The sequence below is a fragment of the Lepidochelys kempii genome, chromosome 2, assembly GCF_965140265.1.
Source record: "Lepidochelys kempii isolate rLepKem1 chromosome 2, rLepKem1.hap2, whole genome shotgun sequence".
Classification (NCBI taxonomy): domain Eukaryota; kingdom Metazoa; phylum Chordata; order Testudines; family Cheloniidae; genus Lepidochelys; species Lepidochelys kempii.
In genome coordinates this window covers 88173262-88200987 of record NC_133257.1, presented here as the reverse complement: position 1 = coordinate 88200987, position 27726 = coordinate 88173262, and the positions used below count along the sequence as shown (strand labels likewise).

Below are 27726 nucleotides of genomic sequence, written 5' to 3'. Positions count from 1 at the left end.
TTTCTCAGTATACGTAGTGCTAGCAGCTAACAAAGTCCAATGTAAACATTATTTATTTTCCAGAACATCCTTTCTGGACCAAAACACTCAAACAAATTACACAAACCCAAAACACTTCCTGACTACATTAATTTGTCCCTTCCAAGAAATCTAATCCAGCTAAGGAGACGCAGTGACAAATATGGGCAGACACTCAGATTTTTTTTTTAACATCTGTTGTTCTTAGAACAATAAAAAGGATGCTACAAAGACACTTTGAGATTAGATATGAAAATGTGGCTTAACTCAGATACCAGTAGCTAGTACTATAAATTTGAAAATCTAGGTGTTAAGAATATTTTAGATGAATGGTCATGTACTCATTCTAAAAGGATCATCTGAGGAACAAGATTACATTGGCTCTGGAATCTACCAGTCCTAAGTCATAACCTTATTAACAGCCCTATTTCTATTGGTGGATCACACTTTTCTCTTAACACAGTATTCCATATTTACATTCTGTACTACGGTTTCTTGTGTTCATATTCAATTGCCTTTGATAATTGACATTTGCATACTTATATTCTTAATATTCAAGCTTTTTCACTTGTCTGTAATCAGCCTAATATAATTATGGGTTAGCTTCCACCTGGACTTCATGCAGATGTGCAATGAACATAAGAACAGCAATACTGGGTCAGACCAAAGGTCCATCAAGCCAAGTATCCTGTCCTCTGATAGTGGCAAATGGCATGTGCCCCAAAGGGAATGAATAGACAGGTTATCACCAAGTGATCCATGCCCTATCACCCAATCCTAGCTTCTGGCAAACAGAGGCTAGGGACACCATTCCTGCCTTATAGAATCATAGAATATCAGAGTTGGAAGAGACCTCAGGAGGTCATCTAGTCCAACCCCCTGCTCAAAGCAGGCACAATCCCCAATTTTTGCCCCAGATCCCTAAATGGCCCCTTCAAGGATTGAACTCACAACCCTGGGTTTAGCAGGCCAATGCTCAAACCACTGAGCTATCCCTCCCCCCTTATAGCCATTGATGGACCTATCTTCCATGAATCTATCTAGCTCCCTTTTGAACCCTGTTATAGTATTGGCCTTCACAACCCCCTCTGGCAAGGAGTTCCAGAGGTTGACAGTGTGTTGTGTGAAAAAATACTTTCCATTATTTGTTTTTAACCTGCTACCTATTAATTTCATTTGGTGGCCCCTTGTTCTTGTATTATGAGAAGGAGTAAATAACACTTCCTTATTTACTTTCTCTATACCACTCATGATTTTATAGACCTCTATCAGATCCCCCCTTGGTCGCCTCTTTTCCAAGCTGAAAAGTCCCATTTTATTAACCTCTCCTCAGATGGAAGCCGTTCTATACCCCTAATCATTTTTGTTGCCTGTTTCTGAACCTTTTCCAATTCCAATATATCTTTTTTGAGATGAGGCGACCACATCTGCACACAGTATTCAAGGTTTTGGCGTACCATGGATTTATATAGAGGCAATATATTTTCTGTCTTATTATCTACCCCTTTCCTGATGATTCCCAACATTCTATTCGCTTTTTTGACTGCCGCTGCACACTGAGTGGATGATTTCAGAGAACTATCCACAATGACTCCAAGATCTCTTTCTTGAGTGGTAACAGCTTAGTTAGACCCTATCATTGTATATGTATAGTCAGAATTATGTTTTCCAATGTGCATTACTTTGCATTTATCAACATTAAATTTCATCTGTCATTTTGTTGCCCAGTCACCCAGTTTTGTGAGAGCCTTTTGGAGCTCTTCGCAGTCTGCCTGGGACTTAACTATCTTGAGTAGTTTTGTATCATCTGCAAAGTTTGCCACCTTACTGTTTACCCCTTTTTCCAGATCATTTATGAATATGTTAACTAGGACTGAGTCCAGTACAGATCCCTGGGGGACACCACTATTTACCTCTCTCCATTCTGAAAACTGACCATTTATTCCTACCCTTTGTTTCCTATCTTTTAACCAGTTACCAAACCATGAGAGAACCCTCCCTCTTATCCCATGACTGTTTATTTTGCTTAAGAGCCTTTAGTGAGGGACCTTCTCAAAGGCTTTCTGAAAATTTAAATACACTATATCCACTGGATCTCCTTTTTCCGCATGCTTGTTGACCCCTTCAAAGAATTCTAGTAGATTGGTGATTTCCCTTTACAAAAACCATGTTCACTATTTCCCAACAAATTATGTTCATCTACGTGCCTGACAATTTAGTTCTTTATGATAGTTTCAACCAATTTGCCCGGTACTGAAGTGAGGCTTACTGGTGGGAGAGGGCACATGGAATCTTTCCCCACACATTTGTGTGGCCCACATGAGGGCCAGGCAGAATTTGAGCGCCACAGGGCAGACGCTGGTTCCTCTCTACTCCCTTGGGAGATGGAAATGGACAGAAAATGGCTCTAACCCCCAGAGTCTGACCAGTAAAGTTAGGGTCATTAGATACTGGGGGGGAGCAGCCTCTTAAAAGCACCTACTGCATTAGATACTGGGGGGAGGATGATCACAGAGAGGAGGGAGGAAGATTTCTTTCCTCACCTTCGCTCTTTCCAACAGCATCTCCCCAGCACCCAAATAATTTCCCCACACTGATAATGAAGTGTGGATTTTTACCTTAAAGCACAGAACAGCAACAGAAAATACAAAGTGCATAATTTAGCTTTTTTTTTAAATGAGAATTTTTTTTGTAAATCAGAACTAATTCTTCTTGCATTCACTATTCATTTGTAAAATAAGCCACAAGCCCTTGTCCTCCAAAAAGGGAGAGAAAATGCTGCCTAGAAACCCCATAGCCTGCTAGCCAGTGGAATGCTTATTCTCATTTCCCTTTTGTGAACCAGAGCAAATTTACCCTCTTTTAAACTATCTGGCTTATCAGCATGGAACTTTTATATGTTGCTGACCTTCTGGGACATCAACTTTATGGGATTCATTTCAAACAGATGACCCAAAACCTTAACTAGTTCTTTAGGATTGTTTCTTTTTGTTGTTTCAAATGTATTCAATACACAGAATCAATATGGCACAATGCTAAAGAAACAAAATCTAATATATGCTCACGTTGCTATGTAATGATTATGCGCCTTGTTTTCTTAAGTATTTGATGGGAATTAGGATTTCTTTGCTGTTTTATGGGAGATATTGTATGTTAACAACACTTTTTAAAACAAACATGTAAAAAAGTAAATCAAAACAAATCATGTATAAATAATATTATAGTTGTGGACCCAAAAAAAGCATGCAATCAAGGAAGGGATAACAGATAGCATGTATTTTAATATCCAAGCACAATGAGGGGCAACGTTAGTGGCCATATATTTTGCTTTACTATGTGCAGGTATTTTGAGAACAAAGAAAAGGAGTACTTGTGGCACCTTATAGACTAACAAACCTGTCATTATGCAATGTATTTTCAGTAAATTCACTATACTTTGCCTTATTTAAATTTCCTCAACACTGTGATATGGGCACAAAACTAATGTTAATTCTCAGGGCAATAATAATTGGTCCACATTCCATAGATGTATAGGGGTGTGTATGTGTGCACGTGTAGAGAGAGAGAGAGACAGAAAGCATGAGAATAATCAATGATGTACAGTATAACAGAAGTGTTCTCACAAATAATATAGTTGGTGCTCTCTTAGCAGCAGCCACCATTCCGCCCATGTCAAATTTTTGGAGTATGGTGGCTTATGATTCAAGTTTTAAATTCCAAACTCACCCCTATAGGTTTTGGTACCAGGTCAGACCCAAAACTAACAAGGGCCTTTTTTCTGGATCTGATTCAAATGTAGAAAGCTTGAGAGAGAAATTCAAGAGATTTCAGAGCCATACACCCAGAACCCTCACCATTGCTCTTCTCCAATCTGAACTCCTAACCCTAATCCAAGTCCAAACATCATCATCATCTCTTCAACCCACTTGACAGAAAAATCATCTGCATTTATATTCTGTTTCATCACAAGGAAACAAAGGACTTTTCAAAGTGTACCAATACTGCTCCACTGTGGATGATACTGCCAAATTAAGAGAGATTTTTTTCTTTATTTTCTTTCCATTCTATTTATAGATGCTTTTATTTAGTAGAGCTAGAGACAGCACTTGTCTATTATAAGCCCCTGAAATCTCATTCTGCCAAAATAAAAACATAGTTCAAGCACTTTGGAGAACTGTTATGATTATTGAATGTCTAACATGTGGCTTCAATTCTCAAAGTAGTACTCTAGACCCCAAGGGAACAGGCAAGCAGCATACAATTATTAAAGCAATTACAAAGATACAGTGGTTCTTCTCTTAAAAGCCTCCTGTATTATTCATTTTACGGTACACGTTTGAGAATGGCATCATTTCACTCCTACCCAATTTAATTACTTTGTTATTAGTTTATCAGCATCTCTTTTTTAACCCTTTGAACCAGTTATTAGCATGTCGCTCACTAGTAGTTAACCAACAACTACTACACCTTCAAAGCAGTGTCTCCAGACATAAAAAAAATCAATTTTTCACTCATCTTCCACTTTATGCATTTCATTTGAGAAAGGAATGCAGCAGGTTACTGGTTAGCTTAATGAAATCACAAATAATAGGGATATATTACAATAGTTTACCAGATAATAAAACACTTTCAGTGAATAATATTTTATGTGAATGGGTTTTTGTCTTAATGCTCCATAATACCTACCACTGAAATGACCGCAGAAAACATATGATGAATTTACACGTAATTAAAGTTCTGTATTCTCCCTGTAACTCTCTGGGTAATAATTCACACTAACTCATCTGACACTATGGTGTCTACTCATAGGAACAAGAAATCAAAATATAAAGAAAAATAGATTAGTTTTAAAGTACTTGGAGTGAGCCTGAAAGGAGTATATATAACCTGGAAAGATAATTATGTTTTATTCACTTAGGAAAGGCATCTTGGACTAGAGGCCCTTGTTAAAGGAACTCTATAATGGATTTTATGCCAAAATATTTACTGTCCTAAAATCATTATATTCTAATGAGGAAAATCTCGGAAATCAGAAATACATAGATACTTTGTGTTGCCTTTTTAGTCCTTTTTGTGTGTGTGTGTGTGGGGGGGGAGATTGTAAAAAAAAACCCTAAACATTCTAAGCAAAAAAACATACAAACCAACAAATAACACATAAAAAAATAACAAATCAGCCACTATTTACAATATAGTTTGGACACAATAGCATATTACTAGGAAGCTGAAAAAGTCACTATGTCTACATTTGACATCACATACAGAATAATCTGCACATTGTTGGATACTGTTTCTATTTGTAATACATTGTTTAATCACTTGCTGGTGCCTGGACAGTTATGTAAGAAGTAACTATCACCGAAGTCCAGTGGAGATTTGCCTAGTTATTTTCCGTATCTTTTCAAAAAGATCAATGTATACATCAGCTCTTTGAAGACTAGTATAAATTAATCCATACCAATGATTTCATTTCCTTTTCTTCAGAAGCTTTTCTTTTTGTCTCCTGCCAGCTTTACTGTCATGAGGGGGATTAAAAATGTTGGGGGAGAAATTCACATTAAAAATTTTAAACCCCATTGCATTGTATGTCCTTCTCTCCTCCTTCATCTCCAGTGTTAGTAGAGACTCAATATGAAATATGTCTAGGCCAAACTCAAATGGGGCACTATACTGTTATATGCAAATCTGCATGTAGTCCAGTTCACATGAAACAAACGTGTGTAAATCAGATTTGCTTACTATAATTCAGGTTCTGAAAGGGAAATTTGATTCTCAAAATCTGTCCCCCTAGTCTTAACTTCACCCTAGAAAACTCCTCAGTTTTAAAACAAATGTTTAAGTTCCATAAAAAATGATAATGAAAATGCTGACATCAAAAATGTTTTGTATCTCACAATCCTTCATTTATTCTTCGTACAGCTGAATAGCAAATTAATAACAATGCTAATATCACTGCTACTTTTCTACAGGATTATTATATATAATTGTGTTTCTACGATAGCCCTGCTTTGTATCCATTTACAAGCACATCAGCACCACTGATTACCACTTAACAATATAAGAGCCAAACTCTCTATACAACAAGATAAATCACTGTACCTCATTTAACAAAAGGACTCACTGACAGCCATCTGAGAAAGCTGCCCTTAGTTGAATCCCATATATTAATTGAGACACAACAGTAAACACATTTGCTATTATGAAGTCTATTTTTCCACATCATCTATAGACTTATGAATCTGCTACTGATGCCAAAAAATAGCTTGTAATGTGAGCTCAGAAAATAATGGACAAAAAAAGCTAGCATTGATGCAGGTAGGATATCATGAAATGAAGCCCAACAGTGTGCTGTACATCACGAAAGTGAAACTGCACTGTATTCTGCACTAATTATTGCCAGTCACGAACAGGTATGATTTAATGTACCATGACTCTGTAGGTTGGCTTCAAGGTCACCATTCACAAAAGCTAAATGGTTTATACTTATAAGTATTCTGGACTTAGTTTCTGTGTCATGCAGGTTCAAGCTATACAGTGACAACTGTTAGTAAAGTAGCCTGCTGGTTTCAACCCAAGCAAACTGTTTACAATTTTCTGGCTTCCTTCTGGTACTCACCAGCACATTTTGTCCTTGTTTTGAGAGCTGGGCCTGGGGATCCGGTACCTCCTTCACCCGGTCTTGTAAGCAGCACACTGATTTCATATTCTGTATCAGGATCCAGGTGCCCGATTTTGTAGCTTGTGTAGTCTACTGGCTGTCTGTCATACCAGCTTCCACTTGACGTGCGATACTCTACCTCCCTCTCAATGATCGGCCCATCCCCATTGATGGAATTAGCATTCAACTCTATCCATAAATAGGTTGCACCAACTGAAGACAACTGAGGTGGCGCAATGGGAACAGGTGGCTCTGTAACAAAAAGAATTGGAAAAAGTTATTCTACCAATATTTGTTTCTACTTCCAAAACATTCAAACAACAATCTTTACTAAACCATATTTGGAAGTCTGCCTTAAAAAGCTAGATTGACCCACAGCCACTGCAGTAATTAAATTGGCTTTTGGTGTCCACATTACCCTCCTTCTGCCAGTGATGCACATCCTCACCAGGAATCACCAAGGGAAGGTCATGCCTGACTAATCTAATCGCCTTTTATGATGAGATTACTGGTTCTGTGGATGAAGGGAAAGCAGTGGATGTATTGTTTCTTGACTTTAGCAAAGCTTTTGACACGGTCTCTCATAGTATTCTTGTCAGCAAGTTAAGGAAGTATGGGCTGGATGAATGCACTATAAGGTGGGTAGAAAGCTGGCTAAATTGTCGGGCTCAACGGGTAGTGATCAATGGCTCCATGTCTAGTTGGCAGCCGGTATCAAGTGGAGTGCCCCAGGGGTCGGTCCTGGGGCCGGTTTTATTCAATATCTTCATAAATGATCTGGAGGATGGTGTGGATTGCACTCTCAGCAAATTTGCGGATGATACTAAACTGGGAGGAGTGGTAGATACGCTGGAGGGGAGGGATAGGATACAGAAGGACCTAGACCAATTGGAAGATTGGGCCAAAAGGAATCTGATGAGGTTCAATAAGGATAAGTGCAGGGTCCTGCACTTAGGACGGAAGAACCCAATGCACAGCTACAGACTAGGGACCGAATGGCTAGGCAGCAGTTCTGCAGAAAAGGACCTAGGGGTGACAGTGGACGAGAAGCTGGATATGAGTCAGCAGTGTGCCCTTGTTGCCAAGAAGGCCAATGGCATTTTGGGATGTATAAGTGGGGGCATAGCGAGCAGATCGAGGGACGTGATCGTTCCCCTCTATTCGACATTGGTGAGGCCTCATCTGGAGTACTGTGTCCAGTTTTGGGCCCCACGCTTCAAGAAGGATGTGGATAAATTGGAGAGAGTCCAGCGAAGGGCAACAAAAATGATTAGGGGACTGGAACACATGAGTTATGAGGAGAGGCTGAGGGAGCTGGGATTGTTTAGCCTGCAGAAGAGAAGAATGAGGGGGGATTTGATAGCTGCTTTCAACTACCTGAAAGGGGGTTCCAAAGAGGATGGCTCTAGACTGTTCTCAATGGTAGCAGATGACAGAACGAGGAGTAATGGTCTCAAGTTGCAGTGGGGGAGGTTTAGATTGGATATTAGGAAAAACTTTTTCACTAAGAGGGTGGTGAAACACTGGAATGCGTTACCTAGGGAGGTGGTAGAATCTCCTTCCTTAGAGGTTTTTAAGGTCAGGCTTGACAAAGCCCTGGCTGGGATGATTTAACTGGGAATTGGTCCTGCTTTGAGCAGGGGGTTGGACTAGATGACCTTCTGGGGTCCCTTCCAACCCTGATATTCTATGATTCTATGAATGCTTGCACCGACTGAAATGGGGCATTCTGGAGTACTGAGTGCTAGAGTGTGGAGCACTGACAGCCACACAGGGCTTACGGCTGGACCTCCCCTGCCCCAGGGCCCACCGCCTGAGCTGGTGCAGGGTTCAATTGCAGAGCAGGGAGCTTACCAGCTGTGAAATTGACATTCTTGTCAGTTTCATGGCTGCTGCTATTTCACATTTTGTCTCCAGCTGACACCAGGCTCACAGCTGGAGCACCCTCATTCTGGGTCTGACAGTCTGAGCCAGAGACAAAACGTGAAATAGCAACAGCTGTGACACTGACAAGCATGTCAATTTCTCTGCTCATAGGCTCCCAGTTAGGAAATTGAGCCACATGCGGGGCTCACAGCTTGGGCTGTTAGTGCCGGGGCACGGGGAGATTGTGGGGCTGACAACCAACAAGCGATGTAAGTAGCATCATCCTAACTACATTCATCTAAGTGCTACGCCTCTCATGGACGTGAAGTTATTGAGTCAATGTAGTGGGTGACTTATGTCAGTGGAATCAAGACAGTGACAGATTTAGCCTGATATAAGGTGTTTTAGTCACCCTAACACTGTAATGTAGATGAGGCCCCGATAACAAACATGGACTTCTCTTACAAAAAGTAAGATAAGTATACTTAATTTATTACTGAAGAACACTTGATGTACACTAAGTATACTAAAAGTCTATTTTCTCCTATGGACTGAGAAGCAAGAGATCTATAAACCTTTATTGGCGAATAGACGCAATCAATCTTTAACCCCTTTTTATATGTTACTGCCAGGCCTAGATCTGTGCCAATAACAATGAGTGCACTTGGATAGTAAATGCCATGCTAAAGTATGGCATCACATCATGGGAAGATACAAGATACATTACGTATTTTCACTTTAATGAGATATTCCCACTGACTCCGTAAGGAAAAACATGGTAAAACTAGACAACAGTCCAAAAGTTCTCCAAAGATGCTTACTAATTATTACTACTTACTACAGACACACAAATCCAGTTTAAAATATAGTGGTAAACTACTACATGTAGAGTACAGCAACAGCCTATAAACCTTTAATTTTTATCAAGAAAAACTATATTATATGTCAGCATCAATATAGGACAAACTCTAGCTTCAGCTTCTGGGGATTAGAAATTTAGTGTAGTTTTATTGACATTATTGTTTCTGAAATATATAAACGATGGCTTCCTGCAGAAACTGTATATCTTTAAATAGTTTTGACTTAATTCAAAATGATTAAGCATCAATTTAAATCATTAGGCTCCTTCTTGAACCAGGATGTGAAATAGAACTTTTATAGAGCATTCTAAGCCATTTATGCAGCCATGCTGAAAGAACAGTTAATTACTTTCAAGTTTCAAATGCTAGTAATGGCTGTTCAACTGCCATCAAAATGCAAACTCAGGAGTCAGGTCATAAAGGTCAGTAGTTACACCAATTCATTTAAAGTCTTACAAGTATTTGAAATAGACATTATTTTATTGCTTTTTCATCCCCTGGGGTATTTTTTCATTCCCCTATGACCAAAGTACAAAATAGGTTAAATTCAGTTGTGTGGTTCCAGCAAAAGCCTGCACATACCATGATTCTACTCTGAAGGTAATCTTCCAGCTAAAGATTGAACACGTATAAAACGAATCTATCATCATACATACTGCACTTATATTTAACTGACAATTGGCTAAAAAATAAGGGTCATGAAGTTAAGTATATAGTGTAATAGAAAATAATTGAAGTAGTCAAGGATACTGTAATGAAAGATAAATGGCTATATTATTACTGCATATTGTAAAATATTAAACTTTATATAATGAACTGATAATGAATGACCATAGTTTTACCCAAGTTATTCCTTCATATAGTTTAGCTTTTCCTCCTTTTCACTAAAAGGGGTATTTCTAGGTATGACAATGAAGAGTTTGGATCAATTATTCAATTAAATACCATACTCTGCATATGTTACAGTTGGCAGCAGCATGCTTTTTTCCCTGGGAGGCAATTTTAGTGGTGGCCATCAAATAGGGTCTCACTAAATATCCTAGTTATTTTCTGATCTGTATTTTCCCAGCCATCTATGCCATATATGTGCACTATATCCTAATTTGAAAACAGTTGGCTTAACCAAAATGATACATTTTTAATGGCTGTAGTAATTATGTATATTTACGAAGGGATACACTAATTTATTTTGTGGGGTGTGGGGAGTTTGTAGGTAGCAATATCAGGGCAATAAAACTGTTTAAGTTAGAAAAGGTTATTTCTCACTTAACTCTTATGGATGTAAAGTAAACCAAGCTATTCAATACTGCAACACCCTTTTCAGTTTGGCTTTTAAAATTAAAATATCAATACAGCTTGATAAAGAAAGTTTGTTTCTTCATGGAGCAAATTTAATGGTTTAACAACTCTGGACATGAGAACAGTTGGGGCATTCCAAACCAGTGGTGTGAGGGTGATGGGGCATGTCCAAATAAGAAGAGGAAATACCAAACACTCTCCTGTTACAGCACCAGAAGTTAATGTCCATTGATGGCAGATCAATGGAAAGCTTTAGATAGATGCTATAATGGTGGCCAACACCAAAGGACCAATTAAAGTAAAAATGAGAACAAAAAAACAGTTCACCCAAAATGAAAAGTAGCCTTTTGCTTATCCTAAAGGAGTTACATGCAAAAAAGTAAAATACTAAATACATGCACAGATATGCACTTTTTACATATACATAGAGAGAGGCAGCAATCCCTATATTTAGGCTGCCTTACACTTTTATTATAAAATTCTTCTGAACATTTTTGGAAGAGCTCTAGCACCTCCCTGGTTTTCCATAAGGACTTGAAATTTGGCAGGCAGAATAGCCTTGCAATCAGAGAGTTGCCTTTTCTGTCCTCATGAAAATTTGTTCAGATTTAAATGAGTTACACACTCTTAAAAACAGACATTTCCTGTCTGTTGATTACTTAGTACGGCTTGTTCCAGGACTGCAAGATATCTGACTTCAAAGCAGTCACGCTTTTGTGTTAAGAGAAGCTGTTACTACCCAGTATGGAATCTTGCACATTCTGGGGCTTAAACAGGCTTTTTAAAAAAATTAAATAGCAACTGGTTGAAGAAGCTCAAAGATTTGAATTTCAGAGTTAGTTCCATCAAGATGATTCAGGAGGTAGAGAGCAGGTGAGGTGGTCAAAGCTACATTACAGATATATTCTCACTGAGCCCTGCAATTTTTCACCTTGATCACAGAATCGTAGAAACATAGGGCTGGAAGAGACCACAAGAGGTAATCTAGTCCAGCCCCCTGCACTGAGGCACGATTAAGTATCCCTAAGACCATCCCTGAGAGCTGTTTGTCTAATCTGTTCTTAAAAACCTCCAATGACAGGAATTCTACAACCTCCCTGGGTAACCTATTCCAGTGCTTAACTATTCTTATAGTTAAGGAAAAGCTTTCTAATTTCTAACCTAAATCTCCCTTGCTGCAAACTAAGATGTTTACTTCTTGTCCTACCCTCAGACATAGATAACAATTGATCATCTTCATTATAGCAATCTTTTACATATTTGAAGACTTATGTCCCCCTGAGCTTCTCTTCTCAAGACGAAACTTGCCCATTCTTTCAACCTTTCCTCACAGGTCATATTTTCCAAATCTCTTATTTTTCTTGCTCTCCTCTGGACTCTCTCCAATTTCTCCACATCTTTTAAAGTGTGTGGCCCATAACTGGACACAATACTTCAGCTGAGATCTCACCAAATGTCAAGTCCCTCTCTGAAGCTTGGAGGTGCTACAGCTTTTCAAAGAAAAAGGTCACCACAATTTTGTAACATGGGCAAAACAATGTATTTTTCCTGGCCTCATTCTCAAAAATTATTCAACTGTGGTGTGTTAAATTTTCCAGAAAAATACAGCTCAAGTGTCATGGCTGGTCCGTGGGTGGCCATACCATAATAGTCATAGCCAGAATGTGCAACCATGAGACAGGAGTCAAGAGCTGGCTCTGTCAGAATACCAGGAGGATAGAAGCAGATGACAAACTGGAGATCAGAGCCATGAAGTGAGAATGAGAATGAGGTCAGGTCAGGTCTACCACAGGTGCTGGAACTAGAGGTGCTAGGGGTGCTGCAGCACCCCTAGTTTGAAGTGGTTTCCATTATATACAGGGTTTACAGTTTGGTTCAATGGCTCTCAGCATTCCCACTATACAAATTGCTCCAGCATCCCTGGTCTACCAAGTGGTCAGAGGTAGGAGACAAACCGGAGGTTGGGATGCCAGAAGTGAAGCCATGTCGGGATGCCAGGAAATCAAGCCAGGGAAGCAGGAATGGTTAGACTGTCGCAGGAATGGGTAGCAGGAGCAGGAAGCAAAAGGCACACAGTCCAGAGCCCAGTGGAACCCAGTTGTTCGATCAGCTTCCTGTTCCTGTCGGTGGTTTAAATAGGGCCAGTGGCCAGTCAGCCGCTATGGGATGCCACCAATAGGACCTTGGGGCAGAGTTATCAAGCTATAGGCTGCCAGTTGGAAGACTGGAGCATAGGTCCAGGTTCGTGACCCAGGGGTCATGACATCACCCTCTCCTCTAGGGGCACCCTCTGGGTGACATGGATCCAGGTTTCTCAGGGTAGCTCCTTTGGAAGGCCCAAACCAGGGCAGAAGTGTGAACGTTCTCACCAGGCTCCCAAGCATTCCTCTGGGCTGTAACCTTCCTAATCAATTAGATACCATAATTTTCCTTGCTTGATCTTACAGTCAAGGACTTTGTGAACAATGTATTCCTCCTGACCTGTACTTGTAACAGTGGGGGTGGGCTCTATGGGGAAATGTGTTCTTAGCGTAGGTTTAGAAGTAAGACATGAAATATGGGGTGGACTCTATGGGATCGAAGGAGCTGGAGCTGTAAGGTGACCATATTGTTTTGTAGCCAAATCAAGTACAGGCGAAGGAACTGGTAGTCTAGTTTCCGAGACTGTCTGACTACAGAGGTGTTCTGTTGAAAGCCATACTTTTTTCCCTGTGAAGAGGGAGATGGAGACCTGTTGTCCATGTGCCTTTTGTATTCCCCCTACAACTTGTCAAGGTGTCCCTTCACCTCCTCCTCTTGGATATTATGGATGTGTTGTATTAGGTCTGAGTCAGAGGGGTTGGGGGAGAATGTGGGTAGTTGTGGGTGAAATCGGGCGTGGTACCCATAGTTGATAAACAAGGGGCTGTGGCCTGCAGATACATGGTCCACATTATTGTAAGAGAACTCTGCACAGAGTAACAGTGAAGACCAGTCATCCTGGTGATGACTGATGTAGCATCGTAAGTATTGTTCAAGGATCTCATTGATTTTTTCCCATTTAGCTGGTCAGTTGAGGATGGTAGACAGAGGACAGGTGCGCACAAATGCAGGGCTTCAGGCCAGAAGCAGGCAGTAAATTGTGGCCCCCAGTCATAGGTGATGTGATCCAGGAGCCCATGAAGATATATTATGTTGTTTATTCAAAGCCAGGTGGTTTAATCCACGGAGGGTAAACCTGTTCAGGGAATGAAGTGAGACATCTTACAAAACTAATCTACTACTGTGAAACTGGTCATGAAACCACCATGAAGTTCAATAAAATGGCCTCCCAGAGCAGAGATGGGGTGCCCAGAGGTTGGAAGTGTTCACAAGGTTTTTGGCATGAGATCTTGGTGCAGGCCGAAACCTGGCAGGAAGCTACTGTGACAAAGTTCCTCCTCTGCCTTGGGGGGTTCTGCGCTTTCTGGCAGATTTGCTCAGAGGTTCACAGCAGTCCCCTTTTGTTAGTGGCACAAACCTGCCATTCACTCAGCTACCCTCATCACTGGCCAGCATGGGGAAAAGGAGGAGAACAATCCCCACAGTCTCTGCTGGCCCACCTAATGGGTCAGGGGACAGGCCAGAGACCTTCCCCTCTGGTGGGATCCACAGTCCAGGTCAACTCCTCTTATATCAAATAGGGAGTTGCGGGGATGGGGGAACCTGGGCCCCCCCTCTACTCCAGGTTCCAGCCCAGGGCCCTGTGGATTGCAGCTGTCTACAGTGTCTCCTGTAACAGCTGTATGACAGCTACAACTCCCTGGGCTACTTCCCCATGGCCTCCTCCCAACACCTTCTTTACCCTCCCCACAGGACCCTCCTCCTGATGTCTGGTAATGCTTGTACTTCACAGTCCTCCAGCAGTACACCTTCTCACTCTCAGCTTCTTGCGCGCCTCTTGCTCCCAGCTCCTTGCACACACACATCGCTAACTGAAGTGAGGTCCTTTTTAAACCAGGTGCCCTGATTAGCCTGCCTGTCCTCATTGATTCTAGCAGCTTCTTAATTGGCTCTAGGTGTCCTAATGAGCCTGCCTGCCATAATTGATTCCAGCAACTTCCTGATTGTTCTGGAAAAGCCCATTATCTTACTCAGGGGAAAGGGACCGGAGGAATCTGGGACTAATATATCTACCTTCTATCACTGTCCTGTAGCCATCTGGCCTGACCCTGTCACACTACAAAGATCTCGATCTTATAAGGATTGGTCCATCTATGGCTATTAGCCAGGATGGGCAGGAACGGTGTCCCTAGTCTCTGTTTGCCGGAATCTGGGAATGGGTGATAGAGAATGGATCACTTGATGATTACCTATTCTGTTCATTCCCTCTGAAGCACCTGACATTGGCCACTGTCAGAAGACAGGATACTGAGCTAGATGGACTTTTGGTTTGCCCCAGAACGGCCATTCCTATATTCTTATTATGGGGTACTGTGACAGGGTCAGGCCAGATGGCTACAAAAGAGTGATTGAATATAGATACATTAGTTCCAGGTTAAGCAGGTCCCTTTTCCCTGGGTAAAACAACAGGGACTATTCCAGAACAGTCAGAACTTTCTAGAACTAATTTAGGCAGACAGGCTAATTAGGACACCTGTAGCCAATTGGGAAGCTGCTAGAATTAATTAAGGCTAATCAGGACACCCGGTTTAAAAAAGGCTCTCACTCCAGTTAGTGAGGTGTGCGTAAGGAGCTGGGAGTGAGAGGATGTGCTTCTGGAGGACTGAGGAGTACAAGCGTTAACAGACATCAGGAGGAAAGTCCTGTGGTGAGGACAATGAAGGTGTTGGGAGGAGGCCATGGGGAAGTAGCCCAGGGAATTGTAGCTGTCGCGCAGCTGTTCCAGAAGGCACTCTAGACAGCTGCAGTCCACAGGGCCCTGGGCTGGAATCCGGGGTAGAGGGTGGGCCCAGGTTCCCCCCAAACTTCCCAACTCCTGACCCAACACAGGAGCTTCCGCCAGAGGGGAAGGTCTCTGAGCTGGTCCCCGACCCACATGGTGGATCAGCAGAAACTGCAGGGATTGTTCTTACTCCTTTTTTCCCCATGCTGGCCAGTGATGAGGTTTTCTGAGTGAATGGCAGATTTGAGCCACGAAAGTGGCCAAACTGAGGACTGTGAATCTCTGAAGCGAGAAAAATCCGCCAATAAGCGCAGGACTCACCAAGGTAGAGGAGGAACTTTGTCACAGTACATTCAAATCCACCAGAAGAAATGGGACATCGATTGTTAGATTTTATGTTGCCCTAAGTGTCCTGCCAAGGTGGAGTCAAGGCATGGTTATAGACCTGCCAATCTTGCAAGTTCTAGAGAACACAGATGCAGTCCCTTATGAACATGACCCTTCCTGAGTGTTGTGTGGATCTTAATTGATAATGGCCAATGTGCATGGAACTCTGGAGACAAAGGCAAAATGGATGAGCACGAGCAGATCCTGGTGGCAAGCTGCTCTAAGGAAATTATGGGACTTTAGAATGCAGGCTGCCCTAAGCCTGAAGCCTCATCTTTGGGACAAGGTGTCAGCCTTTCCATTTAGAGTTTCAGCACAGTAGGTCAAGGTAAAGTTGAACTGGGAGAAGAGTAGGGCCCAACAAAGCTGTTTTTGATTTAGGGCCTTGGCCCTGCACAGGTACTCCAAGTTCTTATGATTGGTAAGCACTTGGATTGAATTGAGGGCCCCTTCCAAGTAGTGTCACCACTTTTGGAAGGGGTCTTAATTAACAGGAGCTTCTTGTCCAAGATCTCACAGTTTTGACCAGCGGGGGTAAGCATCCTTGCATAGTAATCAATAGGGTGCAGCATTAGCTTGCGTCCATGCCTTTGGAAGAGGATTATCCTATTTGCCATACTAGAGGCGTCAGCTTCTACAACAAAAGCTTGCGTTACGTCTGGGGGAGTCAATATTGGAGTGGAGAAGGCAAGTTTCAACTCCTCAAATGCATCCTAGGCCTTGAGCACTCAATGGAACTTGGTGTTTTTCCAGAATAGGGCAGCAAGGGGCTTGGCTTGTTTCAAAAAAATTGAAATGAACCTCCGGTAGAAGTTTGCAAAGCCTAAAAACTGTTGTAGGTCACACACATTGTGGTGGCATATCCACTCGCAGAAAGCCTGAACCTTGCATGGGTCCATCTTGATTCTTTCCAGGGACAGGATGAAACCCAGGAACTCAGTTGAGGTCTGATCAAATGTGTACTTCTCAAATTTAATGTAGAGACCATGTTGTTATAGTCTCTCCAGAACTGTGTGGATGTGAGTGGCATTTTGGTCCAGATAGATAATACATTGATCTTCTCAGACTAAGTATACCACCAAGAACTGGTCCAATAGGTCTTGTAACACATCGTTAATTAAGTGTTGGATCCTCTCTGGGGCATTAGTCAGTCCAAATGGCATTACTAAATATTCAGCATGGCCATAAGGCTCCAAGAGGTTGTCCCTTTCAGACACAGAAGTAATTCTAAGCTCCCCACAGATCCAGTTTTATGAATATGTGAGCAGTCCCAATACGGCCCAACAACTCTGGGATCAAGTGTAGCAGGTAATGGTTCTAGATTGTTATCTGATTTAGGCTCAGAAATCAACACAGAGGCAGAGGCTGACATCTCTCTTTGTAGTTAATAAACTGGTATGGAAAATTTTAGCTCAAAATGTTAACATTTGGCAAAGTTATAAGCAACTGAAGACAGGGTCTTATACTGGAAAGTGTCAGGCAGTGCTATCAGCTCTCCTTATAAGAGAGCCAGGGAGAGAGAAAAACAGGCACAGGCAGGCAGGCAGGCATATAAAGAGAATATAAACACTTAGATATACTTAAGCATTCACGATTTCACAACTGTTGACACCCTTGATGACAAGTCTTTAATAATTTCTGAAATCTTGCCCTGGTCTCAAAATGATTTTGCCCTCAGTTTTGGAACACACTCTTTCTTCTAAAGATCCAAAACACATTCAACTCTATTCAAGGTGCTAAATCTTCCATTTGACAAAATGCAGAAATAAGAGCTACCGATGGTACAGATGGCTTCCCTTTTATGCCCTTACTTAAAAACCCAGCAGATCTCCTTCTAACCAGTCTGAAACCTAGGTTTACCTTGTTTGAACTCAATAAGCAGTTTGTATTCTAATAATCTGATGCCCTTCTCAGAAAGATTAAATTTAGGAGAACAGAATGAACCTATGTTGGATCTGACCACTATTAGAAAAGTTCAACCCATGGACCATATGTAGAAGACTAATTTACTTTACGAAATACACTTAATCAATTCCACCCCACTCTTTTCCTTTCTGTTCAGTGTTTGATTACTTTTATGTCACCTATTAGAAAAGAGCTGTTGTTTTTTACAATAAGCAGGTGATCTGACAAGACCAATTTCATGGCTCACATTAGACAAAGATAAAGTGACATTTCAATCCAATTCCCTGACAAACAGATGAGGATATTGTGTAGTCTGAACACACAAAATGACAAGTCACTGACTCAGTTCAGTCTTTTCCATCAGAATAAACAGTTAGGTAAATTGAAAAGTTTCCTTTTAGGATTCATTTAAATGAAGCCATCGATACTTTTATTCATTTTCATATAAAAGACAGACAAGATGTACAAACAACAGTCTTTGTCTTTTCTTCTTGATGTGTGGAGACCTGATACATTATTTAATGGCAAACTTTTTGTTCACTAACCAGGCAATATTCATATTTACCATAATAATAATGTACAACAATAACGTACCATTGGGGGTTAATTGCAGCTCTTTAATGGCTTTCCCCCCCATATACTAAAGGCTATATTACACCCATCTCTGCTCAGATACACAAGTTTAGGGTAAGGATGCAAGGAGCTTTTCTATCCCGGCACATGGGCCAGGCACAATTAGGGTTGCCAACGCTCCCTGTTTCACCAGGAGTCTCCCAGAATCAGGCCCTACCTCTGAGGCTATTGAAGCCAAACCATACGTTTTAGGTACTGAAAGTCTGGGGGCGCAGCAGGGCTAAAGGAGGCTCCCTGCCTGCCCTGGCCCTGTGCTGCTCCCGAAAGCGGCTGGCACATCCCTGCAGCCCCTGAGGCGGGGGCGAGGGGCAGGTATCTCCACGCGTTGCCCCCGCCACCAGCGCTGACTCAGCAGCTCCCACTGGCTGGGAACTGTGGCCAACGGGAGCTGGGGGGTGGCGCTTGCGGGCGTAGGTGGCGTACAGAGCCCCCTGTTCCCCCCAGGGGCCACAGGGACATGCCAGCTGCTTCTGGGAGTGGTGCAGAGCCAGGACAGGCAGGGAGCCTGCTTTAGCCCCACTGAGCCACCTCCCGGGAGCCAACTGAGGTAAGCACCTCTTGTCCGAAGCCTGCACCTCAAGCCCCCTCCTGCACCCCAAGCCCCTACCCCAGCCCAGTGACAGTGAGTGAGCATGGGGGAGAGCGAGCAATGGAGGGAGAGGGAATGTAGTGAGCAGGGCGGGGCCTGGGAGAAGGGGCAGGGATTTGTGAGATTAGACAGTTAGCAACCCTAGGCACAAACCCAGTTCTTGTGCTCCCATGACTGGCTCCCCAGCCCAAAGGAGTTAGTCGTCTTTCCATTAACTCCCCCACTCTGGGGGCACTAGGGCCTGGATGGTGCCTTCCTCCCACCACATGGCCTGGGGAAAAAACTGTGTAGAGGAGCCAGACTCCAGATGGTAGAGGCAGAAACAGCCAAAACAGGGACCCTTGGAAACTCAGAGAGCTTTCTACAATGTTGCCTGGATTTTCTCTGCCCTGTGCTGATTGGCTGTTTGCACCAACCCTCACCCTCCTTCTCCCTCACCATCTGTTCACCTAAGTGTCACTCCTTACATGCTCCTCTTATCCACTTTTCCCCTGCCCTGTACACCCTTCCCACCTTCCCTTTTCTTTCCATTCACAGTTGATCACTTCCTCCTCCTCATGCCCCCTTCACTGAGCTTCTGTGGCATTATACTCTCATGACTTCCTCTTACCTTACTGACCCAGCTTTCAGCATTTCCTTCAGGGCTCATTCTCCAGTCCCTCCCTCTCTTTGTTGGAGTCCTACATATTTCCATTATAGGCCACATCCTCTTCTTCCTCTACTTACTTCCCCCGTGGGCTCATTCAATCCCACATGTCTGTGCTGACTCCCACCTCTTCTGCTGTATTCTTTCCTTTTCTCCATCTGTCCATTCTAACTACCTAGATATGTTTTATACCGCACCCACCAACACAATATCTTACAAGTGCCCTGTTTATCCACAGGCTACACTTACAGCAGCCTCCTTACCTCAGGCTGTCTTTCCCCTTTCCAGTTTATATTCCTGCATTGGGAAAATGGTCCACACCTAGGGTATCTGTACTTCAAATACTGTCATCCTACTCTTCTCTGAGCTCTCCACATCCTCCCGTCCACTCCTCTCTGATCCACCAAAGAACATGCTCTTCTCCCATTTCCTCTCCTCTCATAGTCCAGCTGATCAATTCCTCAACCAACTTCTCCTTTCCATCTGGCCTAAATTCAAACTCCTGGTCCTCACCTTCAGCATCTGATCTCATAGTAAACTCCCTATCTCATTCTCTGCCTCATCTTTTCTCCTAATTGATTCTTTGGCCTTTTTTTTTGGTTACAATCCTTCTTTCATACAACTCCATGCATTTAGACTCTATCTACCATACTATCTGATCACGTGCCTTCTTTCCGGCCTTCCAATCCCTCCTTAAAACTAGGTTTCAGAGTAGCAGCTGTGTTAGTCTGTATCTGCAAAAAAGAAAAGGAGTACTTGTGGCACCTTAGAGACTAACAAATTTATTTGAGCATAAGCTTTCATGAGCTACAGCTCACTTCATCGGATGCATTAAGTGGAAAATACAGTGGGGAGATTTATATACACTGGAAACCTGGAAATCCTGGACGCCCCATCATCTCAGGCATTGGCACCCTGACAGCAGGATTGTCTGGCTATGTAGACTCCCTCCTCAGGCCCTACGCTACCAGCACTCCCAGCTATCTTCGAGACACCACTGACTTCCTGAGGAAACTACAATCCATCGGTGATCTTCCTGAAAACACCATCCTGCCCACTATGGATGGAGAAGCCCTCTACACCAACATTCCACACAAAGATGGACTACAAGCCATCAGCAACACTATCCCCGATAATGTCACGGCAGGCCTGGGGGCTGAACTTTGTGACTTTGTCCTCACCCATAACTATTTCACATTTGGGGACAATGTATACCTTCAAATCAGCGGCACTGCTACGGGGACCCGCATGGCCCCACAGTATGCCAACATTTTTATGGCTGACTTAGAACAACGCTTCCTCAGCTCTCGTCCCCTAATGCCCCTACTCTACTTGTGCTACATTGATGACATCTTCATAGTCTGGACCCATGGAAAAGAAGCCCTTGAGGAATTCCACCATGATTTCAACAATTTCCATCCCACCATCAACCTCAGCCTGGACCAGTCCACACAAGAGATACACTTCCTGGACACAACAGTGCTAATAAGCGATGGTGACAACACCACCCTATACCAGAAACCTACTGACCGCTATGCCTACCTATCTGCCTCCAGCTTTCATCCAGACCATATCACACGATCCATTGTCTACAGCCAATCTCTACGATACAACCGCATTTGCTCCAACCCCTCAGACAGAGACAAACTCCTACAAGATCTCTATCAAGCGTTCTTACAACTACAATACCCACCTGCTGAAATGAAGAAACAGATTGACAGAGCCAGAAGATTACCCAGAAGTTACCTACTACAGGATGGGCCCAACAAAGAAAATAACAAAGCCACGAGCCATCACCTTCAGCCCCCAACTAAACCCACCTCTCCAACGCATCATCAAGGATCTACAACCTATCCTGAAAGATGACTCATCATTCCCACAGATCTTGGGAGACAGGCCAGTCCTTGCTTACAGACAGCCCCCTCAACCTGGGGCAAATACTCACCAGCAACCACACACCACACAGCAGAACCACTAACCCAGGAACCTATCCTTGCAACAAAGCCTGTTGCCAACTGTGTCCACATATCTATTCAGGGGACTAATCTATTCATAGGGCCTAATCACATCAGCCACACTATCAGAGGCTCGTTCACCTGCACATCCACCAATGTGATATATGCCATCATGTGCCAGCAATGCCCCTCTGCCATGTACATTGGTCAAACTGGACAGTCTCTACATAAAAGAATAAATGGACACAAATCAGACGTCAAGAATGATAACATTCAAAAACCAGTCAGAGAACACTTCAATCTCTCTGGTCACTCGATTACAGACCTAAAAGTGGCAATTCTTCAACAAAAAAACTTCAAAAACAGACTCCACCAAGAGACTGCTGAATTGGAATTAATTTGCAAACTGGATACAATTAACTTAGGCTTGAATAAAGATTGGGAGCAGATGGGTCATTACACCAAGTAAAACTATTTCCCCAGGTTTATTCCCCACCCCACCCCCGCTGTTCCTCAGACGTTCTTGTCAACTGCTGAAAATGGCCCACCTTCATTATCACTGCAAAAGGTTCTCCCCTTCCCCCTCCCCCGGCTCTCCTGCTGGTAATAGCTCATCTTACCTGATCACTCTCGTTACAGTGTGTATGATAACACCCATTGTTTCATGTTCTCTGTGTATATAAATCTCCTCACTGTATTTTCCACTGATGCATCTGATGAAGTGAGCTGTAGCTCATGAAAGCTTATGCTCAAATACATTTGTTAGTCTCAAAGGTGCCACAAGTACTCCTTTTCTTTTTCCTTAAAACTAGTGTCTTCTGCATAGACTTTCTATGCTGATTTCAGAAACATGGTCTCTTGAGTGTTCTTGAACCTCAAATGTTTTCCCAGGTCTGATTTGTTGTGCCACATATTGTATTCCTCTAAATATTACAAGTTTTTCAGGTGAGGGAGTATGTCTTTAAATAAGTTCTGTGAAGTACCACATATGTTTAGAGCAGTATACAAATGAACAGCTACAGAGCTGTGCATATTTTCTCCATAACTAACTAGTGGATCCATTCAGAAGAAGTGTTAACCTGTTGTTTAAGGCCAAAAAGCCCTGATCACAGATTAAGGGAGCAGAGTTTATCAAAATTAAATTCCCTTCCCCTACTACTCCCTGTTCTGGACTTTTCTTCTTCTTTCACATCAGCTGCAACACTGGGGCCATACAGCTCATGTGAGTTATGATACTGACTCAAAAAGAAGAGAAAGATGGGCCCTCTTTAGCTTAGAGGATGCTATTTTTTAAAAATCTGCTATTGTGATTGGGGTTCCTTTCCCCTCACCAGTTCTGATCCCAACTTCTGGGGGATTTGGTGGGGGGACACTCCCTATGTCCCCATTCACCCACCAAATAAGATTTTAGTTTCTTTGGAGGCGAAAGGAAAGAAAGACGATAAGTCAGTCTTCAGTCTCAGGCCCTCTTCTTGTCTGCTAAGTATCGAGCTGTCAGCCAGAGAGATGTAACACGTTTAGGTGGCGCGGAGCTTTATAAAACATATCAGTTAATGGCATATCATACAAGTCATACAAGAACTGACCCCACCCCATTTTAGCTGTTGGGTTCCTGTTCACTATCTATAGCATTTGGCCTCATCTGTGACTACTCCCTTTAGAAAGTGGGAGTCATGAACAGATTAGATGGCCATTGTTATGGGTAAGTACTCTTCAGACTCAGGATCAACCTCCATGTTAGAGTACCCCACAGAGCTTCCAAGAACCAGCTGCTATAGAATCTGTATTTCTCTGAAAAGATCCCAAATGTATTCTCTCAAAAACCGGATATAAAAAGAAGTAAGCAAAATGTAATTTAAATAGAATGCAATATAATTGTATCAGCACTGTTTTCTATGATGCAATTGGTCAACTTTGTATACATTCATTTCACATTTTGAACTTTTTCTGACGTTTTTAAAACCTCCCATATGCTGAATATTTATATTTTAAGAGTTTTCCTTTATTTTTTCATACCTCACACTAAATACATTTTTAGGATGCAGCCTCCACATAGGAGATAGGTTGCCAGGAACATTCATTCCATTTCAGAAGAATCATCTAAATGTACATTTAAAAATACATATATTTTTAAATAATGCTTTTCGTACACAAGCAGTAGTAGTATTTAATAAATAACCCTTCAGGATGGCATTTCCCACCAGTCTGTAAGAGCAGGACAGAATCTTGAGATTTACATAAAAATGGTCTGATTCACAGGTCTTTTTTACTGAGCCTCTCATTGACTTTAATGGGCAATGGGTGACATACTTAAATTGCAATTGCATGCTCTTATTTCATACACCAAACATGTACATATTATAAATAAATACATATGATATTCTGAAATACCTTTGACTATCAATTCTGCATAGCTTGATACTCCAGCTCCTCCTTCTGTGCGAATCATGCAGCGGTAATTGCCAGCATCTCGCTTTGTAGCGTTCACCACGTTAAAAAAAGCTACGAATCGGCGATCATTAGACACCTTTATGTCCTTCAAAGGTGCATCCCTTACATAAATGCCCTAGAGTAAGACACAAAAGTAAAAATGTTGTTTTAAAATAAAAACATTTATTGGAAAACAACTTTATTTCTCCAACTCTCTCAAAAGAGGGGGGAAAAGCAGAGGTCACAAAATGTTAAATTTAAAGACATTTCCAACATATAACATTTCTGTTCTATTCCAATTAGGGTTAAAACAACAGCAGTAGGCAATCATTCACCTGGAACAACTGGCAAGGCTGCTCGTCTGTACTCTTTATAGATGAATGAGTACACAGATTTAAGAGCAATAGCACTTATTTGCTTGGTTTATTTGTATTCAAGATATTAAAGAATTTTTTTAAAGCGATGTGCAAATCAATATGCCCTAAATCTTTCCTCCTTTCCCCAGACCTGCTGATAAGCACATGGATCTTCCCCAGCCTGCATGTAAGGGAAACAGCTTCTCTCATGGCCCTGTCCTTGCCTAGAGCCACTATTTGATTTGGGTATCCATACAACTGGGGTGAAAGAAGGTACATGCATTACATATCATTACATGTATCCGGGATAGTTTAAACTTTAGATAACACTTAGTCCTGCCACTGCAGGACACTTGACTAGATGACCTCTCAAAGTCCCTTTCAGTCCTATGATTCTATGATTATCCTAACTGTAAACTAGCAAGAAATTGTCAAGAAAGTTAATACAGGCTCAGGCTACATTACTAGAGCTTGTCATGAATTTTTCAACAAAACATTTTTTGCCAGAAAATACTTATTCGTCAAAAGCGAAACTTTTTTCTGAAATGTGTCAGTTTCAACATAACTGTAATCGGAAAGATGGAAAGGCTTTCCAGGTCCAGGTTGGAATTTCTGGTCAAAACCAAAGAAAGAGACAGAGATCCCTTGCAGATTAGCGAATAGCCTTGTGGTTAGGTTATTCACCTGGACTGCAGGAGACGCTAGTTCAAACCTCTGCTCCAAAGGAAGGAAGGACTTGAACTGCAATACCCACTTCTTACGTGAGTGCTCTAACACTACTGGTTATTGGGGGGAAGGGCCCTGGAGGTATCTGCCTGTCATATTGTTTGAGAAAATTGTCAAAAGCATTCAGTGTCCCAATCTGGAATGAAAACAAATGTTGAAACCTCAACATTTTCTGCAAAATGGAATTCTTGTTTTCTGCCCAGCACTATTTATTCCCCATACTATGTGCTCCTTTGAACCGTGGAGCATCCCACTTACCACCAAATTTCCAGTGATCCTGTCAGAACTGGAGTCTCAAGACTGACGCAGAGGCACAGAGCCTCATAATGAATCTCTTAGGCTTCAGGGGGAGGGGGACCTGCAGTTTCTGAGAACTGAACCCTTTCTTATTCTGAATTTCTACAGGATTGAAAGGAAACATCATTCCCCTAGCAGAAGAATTCACAGAAAACCCAGAGAGGAATCTTGTAGCGTTTTAGGCCCTCGGTGCCATTTTTTCTGCAGAGGGGCATGCAGCAGCCTATACCATTTAACTGTATTTGTTGTTTTTGTTATGTTCCTGTGACTTTATTTAAGAACACAGAGCAGGCTACAAAACTGTATGAACTATCTAAGACAGCTAGCCCTCTCTGTTTTCTATCCTAGGAATTTGTAGTTTGTGTTGCAAAATTTAAGATCCAGTAAGGAAATGCTGAGCTCAGTTTGTTAATTATCATGTTTAGTTGTCAACATATTGAAAAAAGAAAGGAGTACTTGTGGCACCTTAGAGACCAACAAATTTATTTGAGCATAAGCTTTCGTGAGCTACAGCTCACTTCATCGGATGCATTCACTGGAAAATACAGTGGGGAGATTTTATATACACAGAGAACATGAAACAATGGGTGTTACCATACAGGCTGTAACAAGAGTGATCAGGAAAGGTGAGCTATTACCAGCAAGAGAGCGGGGGCCAGAAGGAACCTTTTGTAGTGATAATCAAGGTGGGCCATTTCCAGCAGTTGACAAAAATATATGAGGAATAGTAGGGAGGAGGGAATAAACAAGGGGAAATAGTTTTACTTTGTATAATGACACATCCACTCCCAGTCTTTATTCAAGCCTAAGTTAATTGTATCCAGTTTGCAAATTAATTCCAATTCAGCAGTCTCTCGTTGGAGTCTGTTTCTGAAGTTTTTTTGTTGAAGAATTGCCACTTTTAGGTCTGTAATCGAGTGACCAAAGAGATTGAAGTGTTCTCCGACTGGTTTTTGAATGTTATTAAGAATTTTTATTTATATATATATATATGTTAATATAATATATATAGCTCACGAAAACGTATGCTCAAATAAATTTGTTAGTCTCTAAGGTGCCACAAGTGCTCCTTTTCTTTTTGCGGATACAGACTAACACAGCTGCTACTCTGAAACATATTGAAAGTAACCTTAAAATACTGTTAATAGCCATTGAAAGCTGCAAATAATAGTCACATTAAATTGGTTATTGTACATAATTCATGAAGCCAGAGTCAATGTTAATCACAGTATTAATGCCAATGTAGCAGGATATTACACAGAAAATAATGATTTGCATTATTTTAATGAGTACGGTAATATAATGTCATTTCTCTTTTAAATGTAAATTTGTGGTGACAGCATTGTAATTTAAAATTTTAGAAGTATGTACGATTCCCAAAGTGGAAAACTGAGAGAGCCATTGTTTAAAAATTATTTATCCCCGTATCTGAGCACGACTTGAGGCAATTACCAGCTCCTTAAAATTCCTAGAAATCTTTTTCCCTGCCGGAGTGACATCACAATTACTATAAGCAAAGCTCAGAAAGAACCATTTCAAGCCAAACCATTATTTTCATTCCCTTTGCTTATGGTAGTTGTGATGTCATTCTGGCACAAAGACTAGGAAGTTAGCAGATAAGTTTAATTTGGAATTCAGGGAATTAATAATGTTTGAAGTGCAGTACTAATTTCATTTTTAACACAAGTCAGTCAGTGATTTAGGCCTAATTATCAGAGTTGCTGAGCAATAAGAGTTGCCACTGATTTCAAGTAGAGTTCTGTGTACGCAGCACCTACATCTTCTTCCTTTCTAACCTACTAAAAAATGTGAAAAATATAATTTAGACACAAGACAGACAGGCACAAAAAAAAACAGGCTGAAAGACTCATCTTGTGGACTGCTTTGGGACTCTTTAAGAGTAGGCGAGCGTTGTGAGTAAAGCAGATAACGGGCTTAGACTCATGGTCCTGACTAGCCAGAAGTTTATTGGATTGTCTCAATTACAACAGAACTGCAGAACTATTGAAGTATATTGAAAATTATTTCTAGCTAACATGATGGTATTTCTTCATGGCATAATGAGATGAACAGTTTGTTTTGCAGGAGAAACAGCAAAAGGATGGCAATTTAGCCTCTGGGAGGAGAAAATACATTTTACTCACTCACTGACTTTAGATGGTAGGAGTAGAGAAGAAACAGATGGCTAGATTACCCTGTCCTTGCAACTGTGAAGCGGGCGAAGGGTCATAAGAAAC

General features: G+C 41.8%; 1 protein-coding gene across 9 annotated transcripts in view; it reads right to left on the bottom strand.

Moving 5' to 3' along the window:
* Window positions 1-27726, bottom strand: part of PTPRM (protein tyrosine phosphatase receptor type M) — an 832874-nt gene that overhangs the window by 364242 nt on the left and 440906 nt on the right. For all 9 annotated transcript variants that reach the window (XM_073331568.1, XM_073331567.1, XM_073331560.1 and 6 more), the window contains 2 exons: window positions 24072-24246; window positions 6635-6928 (listed from right to left, as the gene is read on the bottom strand). In XM_073331568.1, coding sequence (XP_073187669.1) covers window positions 6635-6928; window positions 24072-24246 — 469 coding nt within the window. The remainder of the gene's footprint in view (window positions 1-6634; window positions 6929-24071; window positions 24247-27726) is intronic.